Genomic DNA, 12,809 nt, shown 5'->3' with positions numbered 1-12,809 from the left:
CCCCTGCTCTGTCCTGCTCTGTCCTGTCCCCTGCTCTGTCCTGCTCTGTCCTGTCCTGTCCCCTGCTCTGTCCTGCTCTGTCCTGTCCCCTGCTCTGTCCTGCTCTGTCCTGTCCTGTCCCCTGCTCTGTCCTGCTCTGTCCTGTCCTGCTCTGTCCTGTCCTCTCATGTCCGTCTCTTTGTCTCTGTGTCTCCAGCTGTGGGACATCGGCGGCCAGCCTCGCTTCAGGAGCATGTGGGAGCGCTACTGCCGGGGCGTCAGCGCCATTGTGTAAGTCCGGCGGCGGCGCAGGGCGGCAGGGCGGGGGGGAAATTCATGTTTTCATTTTGTGCAGATTTATGGTCGTCTCTTCAGTTCGGATCTTTTCCAGGATTAAATCATCGTTAGGAAGCTGTTGGCGCGGTGGCTGTCTGGATTTCTCCTGTTTTCTGTTAGTGACGTTTGTTTGGTCCTGCTGCAGCTACATGGTGGACGCAGCCGATCCGGAGAAGATCGAAGCCTCCAAGAACGAACTGCACAACCTGCTGGACAAACCGCAGCTGCAGGGGATTCCTGTGAGAAAACCCGAAACATGACGCAGACAGAGCTGAGCTCAGAGAAACGGGCCGGCGCTGACCCGGCTGCTCTGATCACACACGGGTCAAACTCAAGGCCCGGGGGCCAGATCCGGCCCGCCACAGGTTTTTATGTGGCCCTGTGGGCTGCAGAGGGACGCGTAGAACGAGCCTTCGTTCTACAGTTGAATCTAATTTTATAAATCTGCTTGCTGATGAATCTGTCAGTTTATCAGTTTATCTACGATTTTTGGAAGTTTATTCAAAATCAACAGTTGCTCCTTTTTTTCTCGCTAAAACGTAATTGTGAGTTTATTGGAAATTTTGTTAAAGGTTTTGTTGGCTCTTCTGGCCTTTATTTAAAAGTAGTTCGACAGGAAAGAGGGCAATGAGAGAGACAAGCGGCAAATGTCACCAGGCCGGGAATCGAACCTGCGACCACCGGCACGAGGACCAGGGCCCCAATACGTGGGCCGTGCTCTGCCCCTGCGCCACCACAGAAACCCTGAGTTTATCGGAAATTTTCCTCAAGAATGTTGCAGTCGGCGCTGTCCAAACTATTTGGCTTAGGGGCCAAAAATATAAAGTTTAATTAACTCCAGCGGCACAAAATTTAGTATGTATTTTTTTATTATCATTATTTTTGCAAAAACTATTTTTTATGCTTTCCTGATGAATGAAAATAAACTATAAACAGTTTCCTGTAAACAAGCGAAATGTGAATCGTTGTAGATTTGAAACTGAATTTGGTTTTATTCTCTGTGAAGAGAAATAAAACAGTCTGTGAAATATGAGCTTCACTTCCTGAAACGACAGACTGCCTCCCTCTGGCCCACATGCTGATCGGAAAACGCTCAGCACTGAATGCTTTCTACCTGCATGCTCTGGTTCTGGTTCTGCTGCATCCAACCCATCCTCCTCCTCTCTGTCCTCAGGTTCTGGTTCTGGGCAACAAGCGGGACCTGCCAGGCGCTCTGGATGAGAAGGAGCTCATAGAGAGGATGTAAGTCCTGACCCGGTTCTGACCCGGTCCCCTGTTGGTCCCTGAGGTCCGGTTAGAGATGGAGGTTCTGACCTGGTGTTCTAACTATCTGTGCTACCCATCAAGCCGTCATACCTTGTGATGCGCACATCGATGCTACGTCACATTCTGCTGACTCAGCAGATTTCTTTTCGTCAAACTGTGGAAGTTTCATTTCGTCTGTTTTATTTAATTGAAGACGACGTTAAGCTTTATTTAATTTATTTCATTCGTGGCTTTCATTAAGCTGCTGTATTCATGTTTTAATTTTACATGTGTTTTCTTGTAAACACATTTATAAATGGTTTAGTTTGCTGTCTGTAATGTCGTTACTACTGTAAACGGAGTCGTTTAAAATACCTTATTTTTCTGGGACGTTTTGTCCCTGCACTTGAAAATATTTGAGTTTAATTACACTCTTTTTCTTTTTTTTTTAATTAAACCTGCTGTAGTTTATAAACACGACGGTAGCAGTTTTAGACGGGTAGCACCAACAGATAGACATAGCCATCTATCTGTGCTACGGCAGGAAAATCTGATGAGGTAGCACAGATAGTCAGAACACTGGTTCTGACCCGGTGGGTCCCGGGTCCGGTCAGAGCTCGGGGTTCTGACCCAGTGGGTCCCCGGGTCCGGTTGGAGCTCCGGGTTCTGCTGTTCTGCTGCCTGTTTCAGTGTTTCGGGTCGTTGTGTTCAGGAACCTGTCGGCCATCCAGGACAGAGAGATCTGCTGCTACTCCATTTCCTGCAAGGAGAAAGACAACATTGGTAAACACACACACACACACACACACACACACACACACACACGTTTATCTACAGCAGGGGTCACCAACTCCAGTCCCACCATCCTGTAACTTTTAGATGTGTCTCTGCTCAAACACACCTGGATCAAATAAGCTGCTCGTTTCCAGCCTATTGCAGAGAGGAATGAACGCTGGTGAGGGACTCAGACATTCTGGAGCAGAGGTGAATGTAAAAGTTGCAGGATGGAAGCCCTGGAGTTGGTGACCCCTGATTTACACTGTATGAAAGAACACAATGTGCTTTCCATTAAAACAATAAAAATGCAAAGATTTAATCACCTAAAACAAGATAACTTTTAAATGTACACAAACCAACTGGTTATTATTCAGCACTGGATGAAAAGCAATGCAGCAAAATAAAATGAAATATGTTTAATTTTATTCTGGCGGCTCTGGGAAGAGGCAGGAAGTTTGTGGGAATTTCCTGGGAGCTGATTGGTTGAACAGATTGGAGGCCGACCAATCGGTTAGGTCTGTGTAGAAACACACAGTAAAGTATAAATAAATGAATATTAAAATAAGTAAATGCAACATGTATTTATTAGATTAACATTTTTTAAATGTATTTATAAATGATTTAATCATTTGTACATTAGTTCTCTGTATTTATTTTTAAATTTATTTCCTAATTTTTAATTTTATTCCCCAATTTTCATCACTAAAATAAAATAATGGTTTTATTTGATCATTTATTGATTTTCTTTCTTTTTTAAACTCTTTTTTATCTAATTTTTTTATTTTCTGTGTATTTTTTCATCATTAATCAATTTTTTTTCCAGTTCTACATTTTATTTTTTAGTTTTGCCACAATATGCATCTGTTAGATTTCTTTTGTTCTTATTTTTAATGGTATTTAACTAGGTATAGTTTAATTTCTCATCAATTTATTTCTTTTCTAGTTTATTTTCTGCTTTATTGTTAATATTTACTTTTTTATGTAGTTTTATTCCATCATTAATTAATTTATTTAATTCCCCATTTATTTTATATTTTATTTTTGTTTACTCATCTATTAATTAAATGGATTTATTTTTAATTTTCCTAATACATTTATTTATTTATTGTTTTATAACTGAAATATTTTTTATTAATTTATTTATTTGTTTTCATTTTTTTTTTTTGATTGTCTTTATTTATAGTTTTATTTATTTATTTATTGTGAATTTTGCCAGCATCAGTCCTCCATATTTTCCTCAGTTTCACTTTGTCTGGGTCACTGTGTAAAACCACATTTGACCTTTGACCTAGCTGCCTCCTGATTGGCTCAAACAGCCGGCGGTTTTGACCTGGACCCGTTTTCTTCCTCCTGCAGCTCTTATGTTGGGTTAATAAACAACGAGGCGGTTTCTGCAGTCAGCACCTTTGTTGGACGCTCAGATTATCTGATTGGTGCGCCTGCAGGAGGCGGGGCACCAGGAGGCCACGTCGCTATGGCTACAGCCCCACTGCTGCTGGAGCTCAGGGCAGTTGCTGTACTGGTCGTTGTAGAGGCAGGGGTTGTTGTCACGGTGTCGGGGCATTCGCCGCAGGTCGGCCCGGACTTGTAGGGGTGGGTCAGCCAGTAGTTGCCCGGGGGGCAATAGTGGCCACTTGTAGGTGGCGTTGGGGCAGTAGGTGACGGCACAGCTGATCTGGTTGGAGCCGTACCACACCACCTGCGTGTAGAGCCCCACTACGTCGCCGTTGATGGAGCCCACGCCGTAGCGGAAGTCGTGCACCTCATCGTACCAGGCCTGGGCTGCGTTGGTCCAGCTGGGCATGTAGAGGTTCTCGCCGCTGGTGCTGGTGACCCGCGAACTGGACGGGCTGTGCTTCATGGAGCAGGTCACCGCCTCGCTGTTCCAGCCCATCTTCAGCAGGTTGCTGGTCGTGGGCTGGACGTGAGCCGCAGCTCGTTGTGCCTGTCCACGATCTCAGCCTGCTCCGTCAGAGTCGTCCGAGCAGCGCCTGAAGGAAACAAGAACGTAATAAAACCTTAAAGAAGATGCAGGATTACAAATTCACTTCAATACTCACCCACTTCCTGGTGTCATTTGTAGAGAAAGGGGAGAAAAATAATTATTCTTTTTGACAGATGCTAATATAACCTGAATATGTGGTTACCTCAGACAGCTGGATGTCTGCCAGGGCGCCGGGCAGCTGGAGGGCAGCAGCAGCCAGGAGACACAGGACATAAACACACCTCATGGTTTACTTTGGGATTGTCTGAGGTGGAACCCTGCAGGGGGGACTTTTATACGTGCAACACCCAGCCGGCGCATGATTACTGGATACATAAACTCAGGAGCTTTCCAGTTTTTATGAAAACAACCAGATAACACAACACCTGTGAAATCGCTGTGATGATGAAGATCCTGAGGTTATTAATATCCTCAGGCATGTTGAAGCCAATCAGCAGTCAGTGTGAAGGAGGTGGGACGCCCTGGGCGGTTAGCCACGAAGCTGTGGACAGTTTTTAAGGTGTTTTCCACCTGATTGTCTGGTAGATTCGGTTTGATTGGGAACATTTGTTCTGTTTTCATTTGCTGCAGATTTTCTCACTCTGAGCCAAACCAACCAAGGATGGAGGATTTCTCTTTGTCTTTGGCTAAAGACCACAAGTCATTTCTTCTGCTAAGCTAACGTATTTGTTTTGGTTGTATTTACCCAGAATGCCCTGCGCTGTAGTCCACTTCCTGCTCTTGGAGCGATCTCCGGTCCGCTTGACGTTCACATATGCATTCAAACCAAAGCAGGGTTCACTTCAACCAAACCCAGTCTGAGGTTTGGAGGACCAGAGGTCAATTAGCATTCAAACCAAATCAACTGAACCGGACTTTCTAAAGAAACAGACTGGAGTTGGATTAAGATGGACTGAACACATTTGGTTCTGTTTAAACGGACCAGAGCTGGTTTCCCCTGCTGGTCTGGACCTTTTCTCCTGGTGGCTTTCAAACAATCGAACCTCAATCTTCTTCACAGCAAACTCTGGTGCAGTTCGCTTCTGGTGTGAACACAAACTGGCCTCAAGCCAAACCAACCGCAGGAAATAAGCTGCTCCTGCATGCAGTGGCTGGACTGGAACCACGTAGTGATGCTGCTGCCATCGAATTTGTGGAAGCTGAAGCTTCAATTGACTTTCAAAATGATGTTCCAGGCAGTGCCAGCTAAAAGCTTAGCTGTTCTGACCTTAAAGCACTAATCCTGGACATTAGTTCAGCTAACGCTAAAGCGCTACACCAGCATAGTAAGAAGGAGAAGCTAAAGTGCTAATTTCAGAAACAGAACTGCTGCGTAAACACTCTTCACCCACTTCAAAATAAGAGCCTGAATATAAATTCCTTAATAAATTCTCAACAGTCAATAACAAAAACATCGACACTTTAATCAACTGAAAGTTTACAAAACAGCCAAGTAAATCAGCGCCTCAGAGTTTATCCAGGGGAAGCTAAGTGCGCTAAATGCTTTCAAAGTAACTAAAGTACTAAGTGAAAAATTAGCTCTGCTGCACACTAGCAGAAGCGTGCAGCATCAGGAAATGCAGCTGCAGGACTTCCAGGTGTGTTTCGTCCCGCCCCCATCATTTCTGTCCAATAGGAGCACTGATCTTCACCCATGTGACTTTGTTTACATATTTTAATCCGCTTTGAAAAAGCTCAATGTGAAAGCAAACCGAACAAAGAAACTAAAGTCTGGTTCTGGTCCGGACCAAATAATTAGACCAAAGAACTTTTTGGTGTGAATTCATCCTGCAGGTTTCGTTGGTCTTTGAGGTGAAAACTTTTATTATAGAATAATATTTTAATAATCATGGTTATGAACTTTTACCAAATGAACCTGTCTGAGCTTTTTGCTCTGATCTGGTCGTGACTTATTGTTTGTAAGCTCATGACAAACGTGGCTGAGTGAATGAAGCGTTTCAGGCATTTGAAGGTTTTTTGCTCGTATTGTCGGTCAGATTGAATTGTTCAGCGTCGCCCTGACCTCCAGCTCTGTGTCTGCAGACATCACTCTGCAGTGGCTGATCCAACACTCCAGGACCAAGAGGAGTTCCTGAGGGACGACCCGACCCAAACGGGCCACGCCCACCAGCCCTGACCCCGCCCCTTCCCTTCCCCTCCCTCCTGTCTCCTCATGACCTCCGCCTCACCCTCAGCTCCTGGTGACCCCTGCCCTCCAACAGTTCATGTTGAGGCTGCTGGTTCTACTCCAGGAAAGTCTTTTAAAAAACACTTTAATCCAGAACCAACTCTTCCCAGTATTTCAGTTAAATCAGAACCAAATGAAACTGATGTTTGTCTTTAAACGAGCTGCTGAAGCCAAACGGACCTCCTGTAATCGCTTTGATCCGCCTCCATCCAGGATGGATCCGGGTCAAACCGAGGTCACGGTTAAAACTGCTGCGTAACCATGGAAACGCTCACGGGTCAGAACACCAGCACCACAGCTTCCTGCTGCACGTTACAGAGAAAAGTTAAGGTTTTAGTTTAAGCTGGTTTACGACTTGATGCTGCGATCAGACCAAACGTGTCCATGTGGGCGCGGCGCGCACATCCAACATGGCCGACGCCAGAGTTGGAAAATCTGAAGTTTTGCAGCTGAACGCGGAGCATCAACCAATCAGAGAGACTCCTTTACGTGACGCAGTGTCACTCGGCGCCGATCCGGGTCAGCAGGTCGTCAACCTGAGGTGAGACCAGAATACGGCTGGAGTCGACCGTCGGCGCCCAGCTGGGCTGATGACCTCACAGACTCACATCGTCTCTGCGTGACACGGCAGTAAACGAAGCCAACACACGCTCAACGCTTCATCGTGCGGAGAGACCGGAGACGCAGCGATCGATGAAACCGTCAGAGTTAGACGATCAGACAGATTCAGCAGAACCAGAACCGTCGGCCCGGTTTTAACCTCCCTGACTTCACGTTGGCAGCCATGTTGGATCAGAATCTAAAAAACCTTTTAACAACCTGAACCCAAACCGTCCTCTCCTCCCTTACCTTCCTCCATTCTCCACCTCCATCGTCTTGAGAAGCCCGTCCCCCTGTCCTCCTGTCGTCCCCCTGTCCTCCTGTCGTCCCTCCCGTCCCCCTGTCCTCCTGTCGTCCCTCCCGTCCCCCTGTCCTCCTGTCCGTTTTGGTTCTGCTTCTCCGCCGTCTCCTCCTACCGCTCAGCGAGGCGTTCAAACCTTTTTATTGCACTGTTGTTTTTGGTTTTGTAAGATATTAATAAGAAGAATAATGTTAATAATCTGCTGGTGCCCTAACCCCGATGTGTGGTACTCTACCTGAAGGACAAACGTTTTTGTTTCTGTCTGGAATTAGATTTTTATTCATGTTTGTTTTATATTGTTGTTTTTTATTGTTTTATGATTCGTCTAACCGGAGTTCAGTGTTTCTGATTGGACCAGCGGTGTCATGTGATCTCATGAAACATCTGCATCATGTTGAACTAAATGAAGCATTATAATCACGTATTAAATTTTTAATTTAAACTCACACTGAGACTAAATATCTTTTTTTGCTAATTCTGTTCAAACACTTTTATTTTTTCCTTCTTCTCCAAATCAAAACCAGCAGAAACATTTTCTCTGAAATTTAAACAGCATAAGAAATATTTAAGAAAATCCTCTCCAGATTAGTGAAAAACACTTTAAATGTGTAGCAGAAAGAAACTCAAACATTAAGTCAGTGGTTCCCAAACTTTTTCTCCTAGGCACGGCGGCCCCCCTGGGGGGCGCGCCCCACAGCTTGGGAACCTGTGCATTAAGTCATTGTGATGAAACAGACTCTGTAACAGAGTCCGGCCGAGCAGAGACCTCCCCAGCACGTGTAAACACGTCTGCCTGGGATTTTAACTCTTCTCATGTTGCAGAATAATTTACTGGTTATTAGAGTTTTGTTACTAAAACATTGTGACTGGTGGCACAGATGTGCTGAAATTTAGTCAAGCTCAGATCAGGCTGAGAGCAAAATGAGGAAGATTAGACATTTTATCTGGTTTTACATGATAAAGTCTTTAGAGAAAAGCTGGAGTAAAATGTGATAAAGCTGCAACATCAACATTCAGTGTAACTTTAAATACTTTTAGGTCATTTATGGAGGAGTGAAGACGAGGGGAGATGAACTCAGTTTAAGTTGCTTCTTGACGATGTTTAAGGTTGAAACCCAGAAAAGATTTGGGAATTATTCAGGTTTGCTGTGTGATGAACCTCCAGGCTTCCCACCCGGAAATCTTCAGGATTGTCAGGATAAATATGTGGAGGAAGAAGATGTTCTAGTTTCTGACCAGTTTTTCTTGCTGAGCCTCTGAGATCGTTCAGCTGTGAGGCTTTCCTCAGGTGTTCTGGCTTCCTCCCGTTTCATTGGCTGGAGACGTGAAGCCTTCCTCAGGTGAGTGTTTGTCAGGCGGCGGCATGTCCAGCTCCATGCAGCAACATGTTGACAGACGTCGTCTTCAACATGTTGCCTCTTCTTTTGGACGGAAGCAGCTGCAGTTTGTAGAAGCAAACAAACGTTTCAGCAAAACGCCAGGAGGAAAGAAATTAGCTTAACTGCTGCTGGGCTTCAAGTTATAAATTATTTCTGTTAAAGTCCATCGTTCTACAGAGAAACAAGTTAATATCCTAATGTTTTTATTTATTATTTCCATTCAGACTCAATTCCTGCTAACATTTTGCTGCTTTCAGCAGCTGAGCTGCAGTTCTACTGGAGAGGCAGCAGGGGGCAGCACACACTCACCATGTGAGAGATCCTGGTGTGTGTGTGTGTGTGTGTGTGTGAGAGAGAGACCTGAGCAGCAGCAGAGTCAGTAGCTCACCTGTGGCAGTAATTACAGGTGAGCTGCTGCAGGGGGCGCCACCTGCAGAAGGTCGGGTCTGGCCTGCAGGAAACCCGACATTCAGCAGGTTTTTACTCATAAAAGTCCAACAAACTGGTAAAATACATCAAAATCATGTTTATTGTGTAGAATTGGAGCTACATCTGAGTTATAGCTGTTTATTTTCATGGGTTTTTGTGGATTTTCTTGGAGTTTTGTGTGAATCGTCTGAATCCGACTTCCTCTTGTCCCATTTAGAGTTTCATTTTGGAGGATCAGAGACAGTTTAGAGGAAAGAAAGACGAGTCTGCAGCTTTCTCATCGACTCAAAGGCAGACGGACAAAACCAGAAAGCAGAGAGCAGCTCGTTTGGACGTGAGCGCACTGATAAACCGTCCGTCCTCTGGGACGACTCGGCCTCCCTTTCCCAGTGTGGAGTGTGTGACCAACAAAGGCACAGGCCTCAGTGTTTCCTGTCTGCAGTGTGAGGTGGTCTGCGCCCCCCCGCTCCAGCGCGTTGCCATGGCGACAGCATCCCCCCCTCTTCACTCCTTTCCTCATCAGTTTTCTCATTGAACAAAAGCGACATTGTGCTCCCGGTTTTCAGGGAGCGTTCACGTTGGCGCGCACGTAACACATTCAGGTCAGATTAGTTTGTTGTTCACACACACACACACACACACACACACACACACACTCGTATGGCAGCGCATTCACTCATAAGAGGGAAACACACAGTTTTCCAGACAAGAGCTTCTTCATATCAGACGGTTTCACACGGTGAGTTTGAGTTTCTGGAAACTTTTTTCCCGTTTTCTCATGAAGTTTATCGTCTCCATCCAGAGCGGTCCAAAGGTTCTGATCCACATCTGAGCTTTTGTTTCTCTCACTTTCAGTCCAGAACCAGAACATTTTCACAGGAAGGTTTTGTTCTTTCAGCCTCTTAAGGGACTGGTTCTGTGGAGCGGTACCGTACCTTTGGCTCGTTTGGACCGCACCGTTCATCACGAAGCACTCAAAGGTTCACATTCATTCAAATCATGTTTATTCACTGCAACAACACAAAATCTTAAATATTTTAGTTTCTGGTGCACATATCTTAGTTTTGTTTTACTTTAAGGATACTAACTTACCAGAAACTTTTCAGAAAGGCCTGGAAATCTTTTACCATCTTATGATTCAGTTAAAAATCTGTTTTTGATTCAGAAGGATTATTCATAACTAGCACCACTCTGCTTTGCAAGGCAGAATAACAAACGGACACGTTAACGGCCTGGTGTCGAGTAAAACCCTGATCAGAGCGTGAAAAGTTGGACACGACCCAAAGTGGTTCAGGCAAACGGTACCAAAGGAAACAAAGGAAGCTCCTGGATTGGTTGCTTTCTGAACATCAGTCAATAACGTGTCAAGCTGGATTTCGTCGAGAGCTTAGAATATTTTAGTTGTTCTCTACAAACATCCATGAGTCCTGAAGCATGAACAGTCGGAGTCCACTGTGTCTGGCAGCGCAGCGTGTCGTTACCGTCGTCTTACTCTGTTGCTGACCCTCCGTCCATCCATAATCTATACCCGCACGTCCCCATCAGAGCCCTGATGGGGCCCTGATTGGCCGGTGCCGACCTCCAGAGCGACAGGTGGAGTCCGCCCTGGACCAACTCATCACAGAGACGCAGGACAGAAACATGCATGAAACCGAACAGTCATGCTTTTGGGCTGTGGGAGGAAGCTGGAGTACCAGGAGAGAAACCAGGCATGCAAACTGCAGACCCCAGGCTGGGATTCGAACCCAGGACCTTCCTGCTGGAAGGCAACCGGGAAAAATGTTTTCTCATTTCCTCTCCAGCTGAACTGTAAAGAACTTTTCTCGTTTTGAAAGTTCAAATCAAACCCGGTTACTCATCATAAAACTCATGACTCGTGTTTTTAACCTGGGCGTGATCTGGATGTAAAGTCTGGAACAAGCAGCCCCTCCTGGAACGACGTGGGATTCGAACCTGTGACCTCTGTGTTACACAAGCGCGGGCCTGAAGTTGGTTCCCATCCAGTCGGCCCCAGAGACGCTGTTGTATGACCAATGGAGGTCTAGTCGCCTCAGTGTGTGCGTTCATTAGCGAACAGAGGCAGTCTGTTCGGGGCTTCGCTTCAGAGGGGCGAGCTCTCATCACTACTAATGAGAACAACAGCAGCGAGGCCTGAAACACTCTGTTCCTCCAGCTCTGCATCAATCACCTTCCTCCTCCTCCTCGTCTGCCCCATTCAGCAGCAGATCACCAGGAGCTAAAATCAGCTTTTAATGATCAGCAGGTGGAGTCGGCTTCATCAACGCTCCAGATAACGACGCAACACGTCCAGGAAAACCTCCAACCACCTCAAAGACCTGATCTAATCGCTCGGCAGAGTCAGGCTCACATGAGCCACTGTTATTAGGCTCATCAGCTTTGAGAAAAATACCAATCAAACAACCAAAGATCTTCACAAGCAGCCCTGGAAGTGCCTCAGGTCATGTTTCTGGAAGAAGTGTTGGAAATAAAAACCTCCCTGGATCTGTCTTTACTTCTGCATCAAGTTCCTGATGTGTTTGGGTCAACTAGGAAACGAGGAAAAACAATTTTAAAGAGGCAGGATCGTGTTTTCCAGGCACATAATCCATTTGAAAGCACAATCAAATAACTGTTACTTCAGTTGTTATAAAACTGCTAAATATATCAAGTATGACTTCAAAGAAATTTGACTTCCTGAATTAACATCTTGAAATTGGGCCTCTGTCTCTTTAAAAACTCCTGCTCTTTCTGAAGCAGCTCCTTTAATGAGCTCTGCAGATGTTTGCTAATTGCTGCTGGCTAGTCTGAAGGAGTTGAGTGGGGGAGCTGTGCCTTGAAGGCGGGGCTAGGTCCACCCAGGTGTTTTAACAGGTGACTGGTTGCCATGGAGATGAAAGGGTTTCTCAAACATGCAAATATGACTCGAGGCAACACTCCAGGTATGATTTAGATGAGGAAACATTAGACCATGATGCAAAGATCATAAAAGTAAATTTTACATGACAGTGGCCCTTTAATATCTGTAATCCTGCTCATCGATGCTTCTCTTCTCTATCGCCTGAACTGAATGAACGTCTCGTTGCCGGACCGCTGCAGCGCAGATCGACTGGATGCTGATGAGACTTTACCTGGGCAGGAACAGGTGTGTTGTTTTCAGTGGCTTCAGTTTGAACTTGAAATTTAAACCCATTCACCATTTGAGGAAGCTGAGCTCCTCTTCCCTTCAGGACGCTGCGTGATGGACGTCTAGAGCTTTTAAACAGTTTGTAGCTTTCACTCCTTCCTTCAGTAAGTCTCTGACCCTCCAGAGGACAGAAATGTTGCCCCCCTTTTAAATCCTCCTCAGGGGTTGCCAGGGCAACGAGGGAAGAGACTGGCGCTGATTAGAAAATAGCTGAACTTTCTAAATTAACACAACTGAGAGTTGGTTTGGGTGAATTTGGACCAGTATCCCCTGGAGCCCGGACAGTAGTGAGGTCATTGATATGCTGAGCAGCAGCTCCTAACCGACCCGCGGGTCTGAAGAACCCATCAGAACCGTGAAAACCAGAACATGTTTTCCATACAGACGCCATGTTTTACATTAAACAG

At 45.6% G+C, this 12,809-nt stretch overlaps 1 protein-coding gene and 1 long non-coding RNA gene across 2 annotated transcripts in view; one reads left to right on the top strand and one right to left on the bottom strand.

Annotated features, from left to right (window-relative positions):
• The window catches only part of LOC103156234 (ADP-ribosylation factor-like protein 8A), a 9,305-nt gene extending 2,061 nt beyond the window's left edge, over positions 1 to 7,244 (top strand). The window contains exons 3-7 of the mRNA XM_007578218.2: positions 197 to 270; positions 461 to 554; positions 1,490 to 1,557; positions 2,273 to 2,343; positions 6,365 to 7,244. Of these exons, the coding sequence (XP_007578280.1) occupies positions 197 to 270; positions 461 to 554; positions 1,490 to 1,557; positions 2,273 to 2,343; positions 6,365 to 6,417 (360 nt within the window). The 3' untranslated portion in view covers positions 6,418 to 7,244. The remainder of the gene's footprint in view (positions 1 to 196; positions 271 to 460; positions 555 to 1,489; positions 1,558 to 2,272; positions 2,344 to 6,364) is intronic.
• Positions 1 to 7,883, bottom strand: part of LOC107833858 (uncharacterized) — a 12,660-nt gene extending 4,777 nt beyond the window's left edge. Inside the window, exon 1 of the long non-coding RNA XR_001659635.1 lies at positions 7,359 to 7,883. This is a non-coding gene — a long non-coding RNA (uncharacterized LOC107833858). The remainder of the gene's footprint in view (positions 1 to 7,358) is intronic.
• Positions 7,884 to 12,809: the final 4,926 nt, after the last annotated feature.

This window comes from Poecilia formosa, unplaced genomic scaffold (genome assembly GCF_000485575.1).
Source record: "Poecilia formosa unplaced genomic scaffold, Poecilia_formosa-5.1.2 Scaffold471, whole genome shotgun sequence".
Taxonomy (NCBI): Eukaryota; Metazoa; Chordata; class Actinopteri; order Cyprinodontiformes; family Poeciliidae; genus Poecilia; species Poecilia formosa.
Note: the sequence above shows the minus strand (reverse complement) of the source record. Positions and strands in the feature narration are given on the sequence as shown.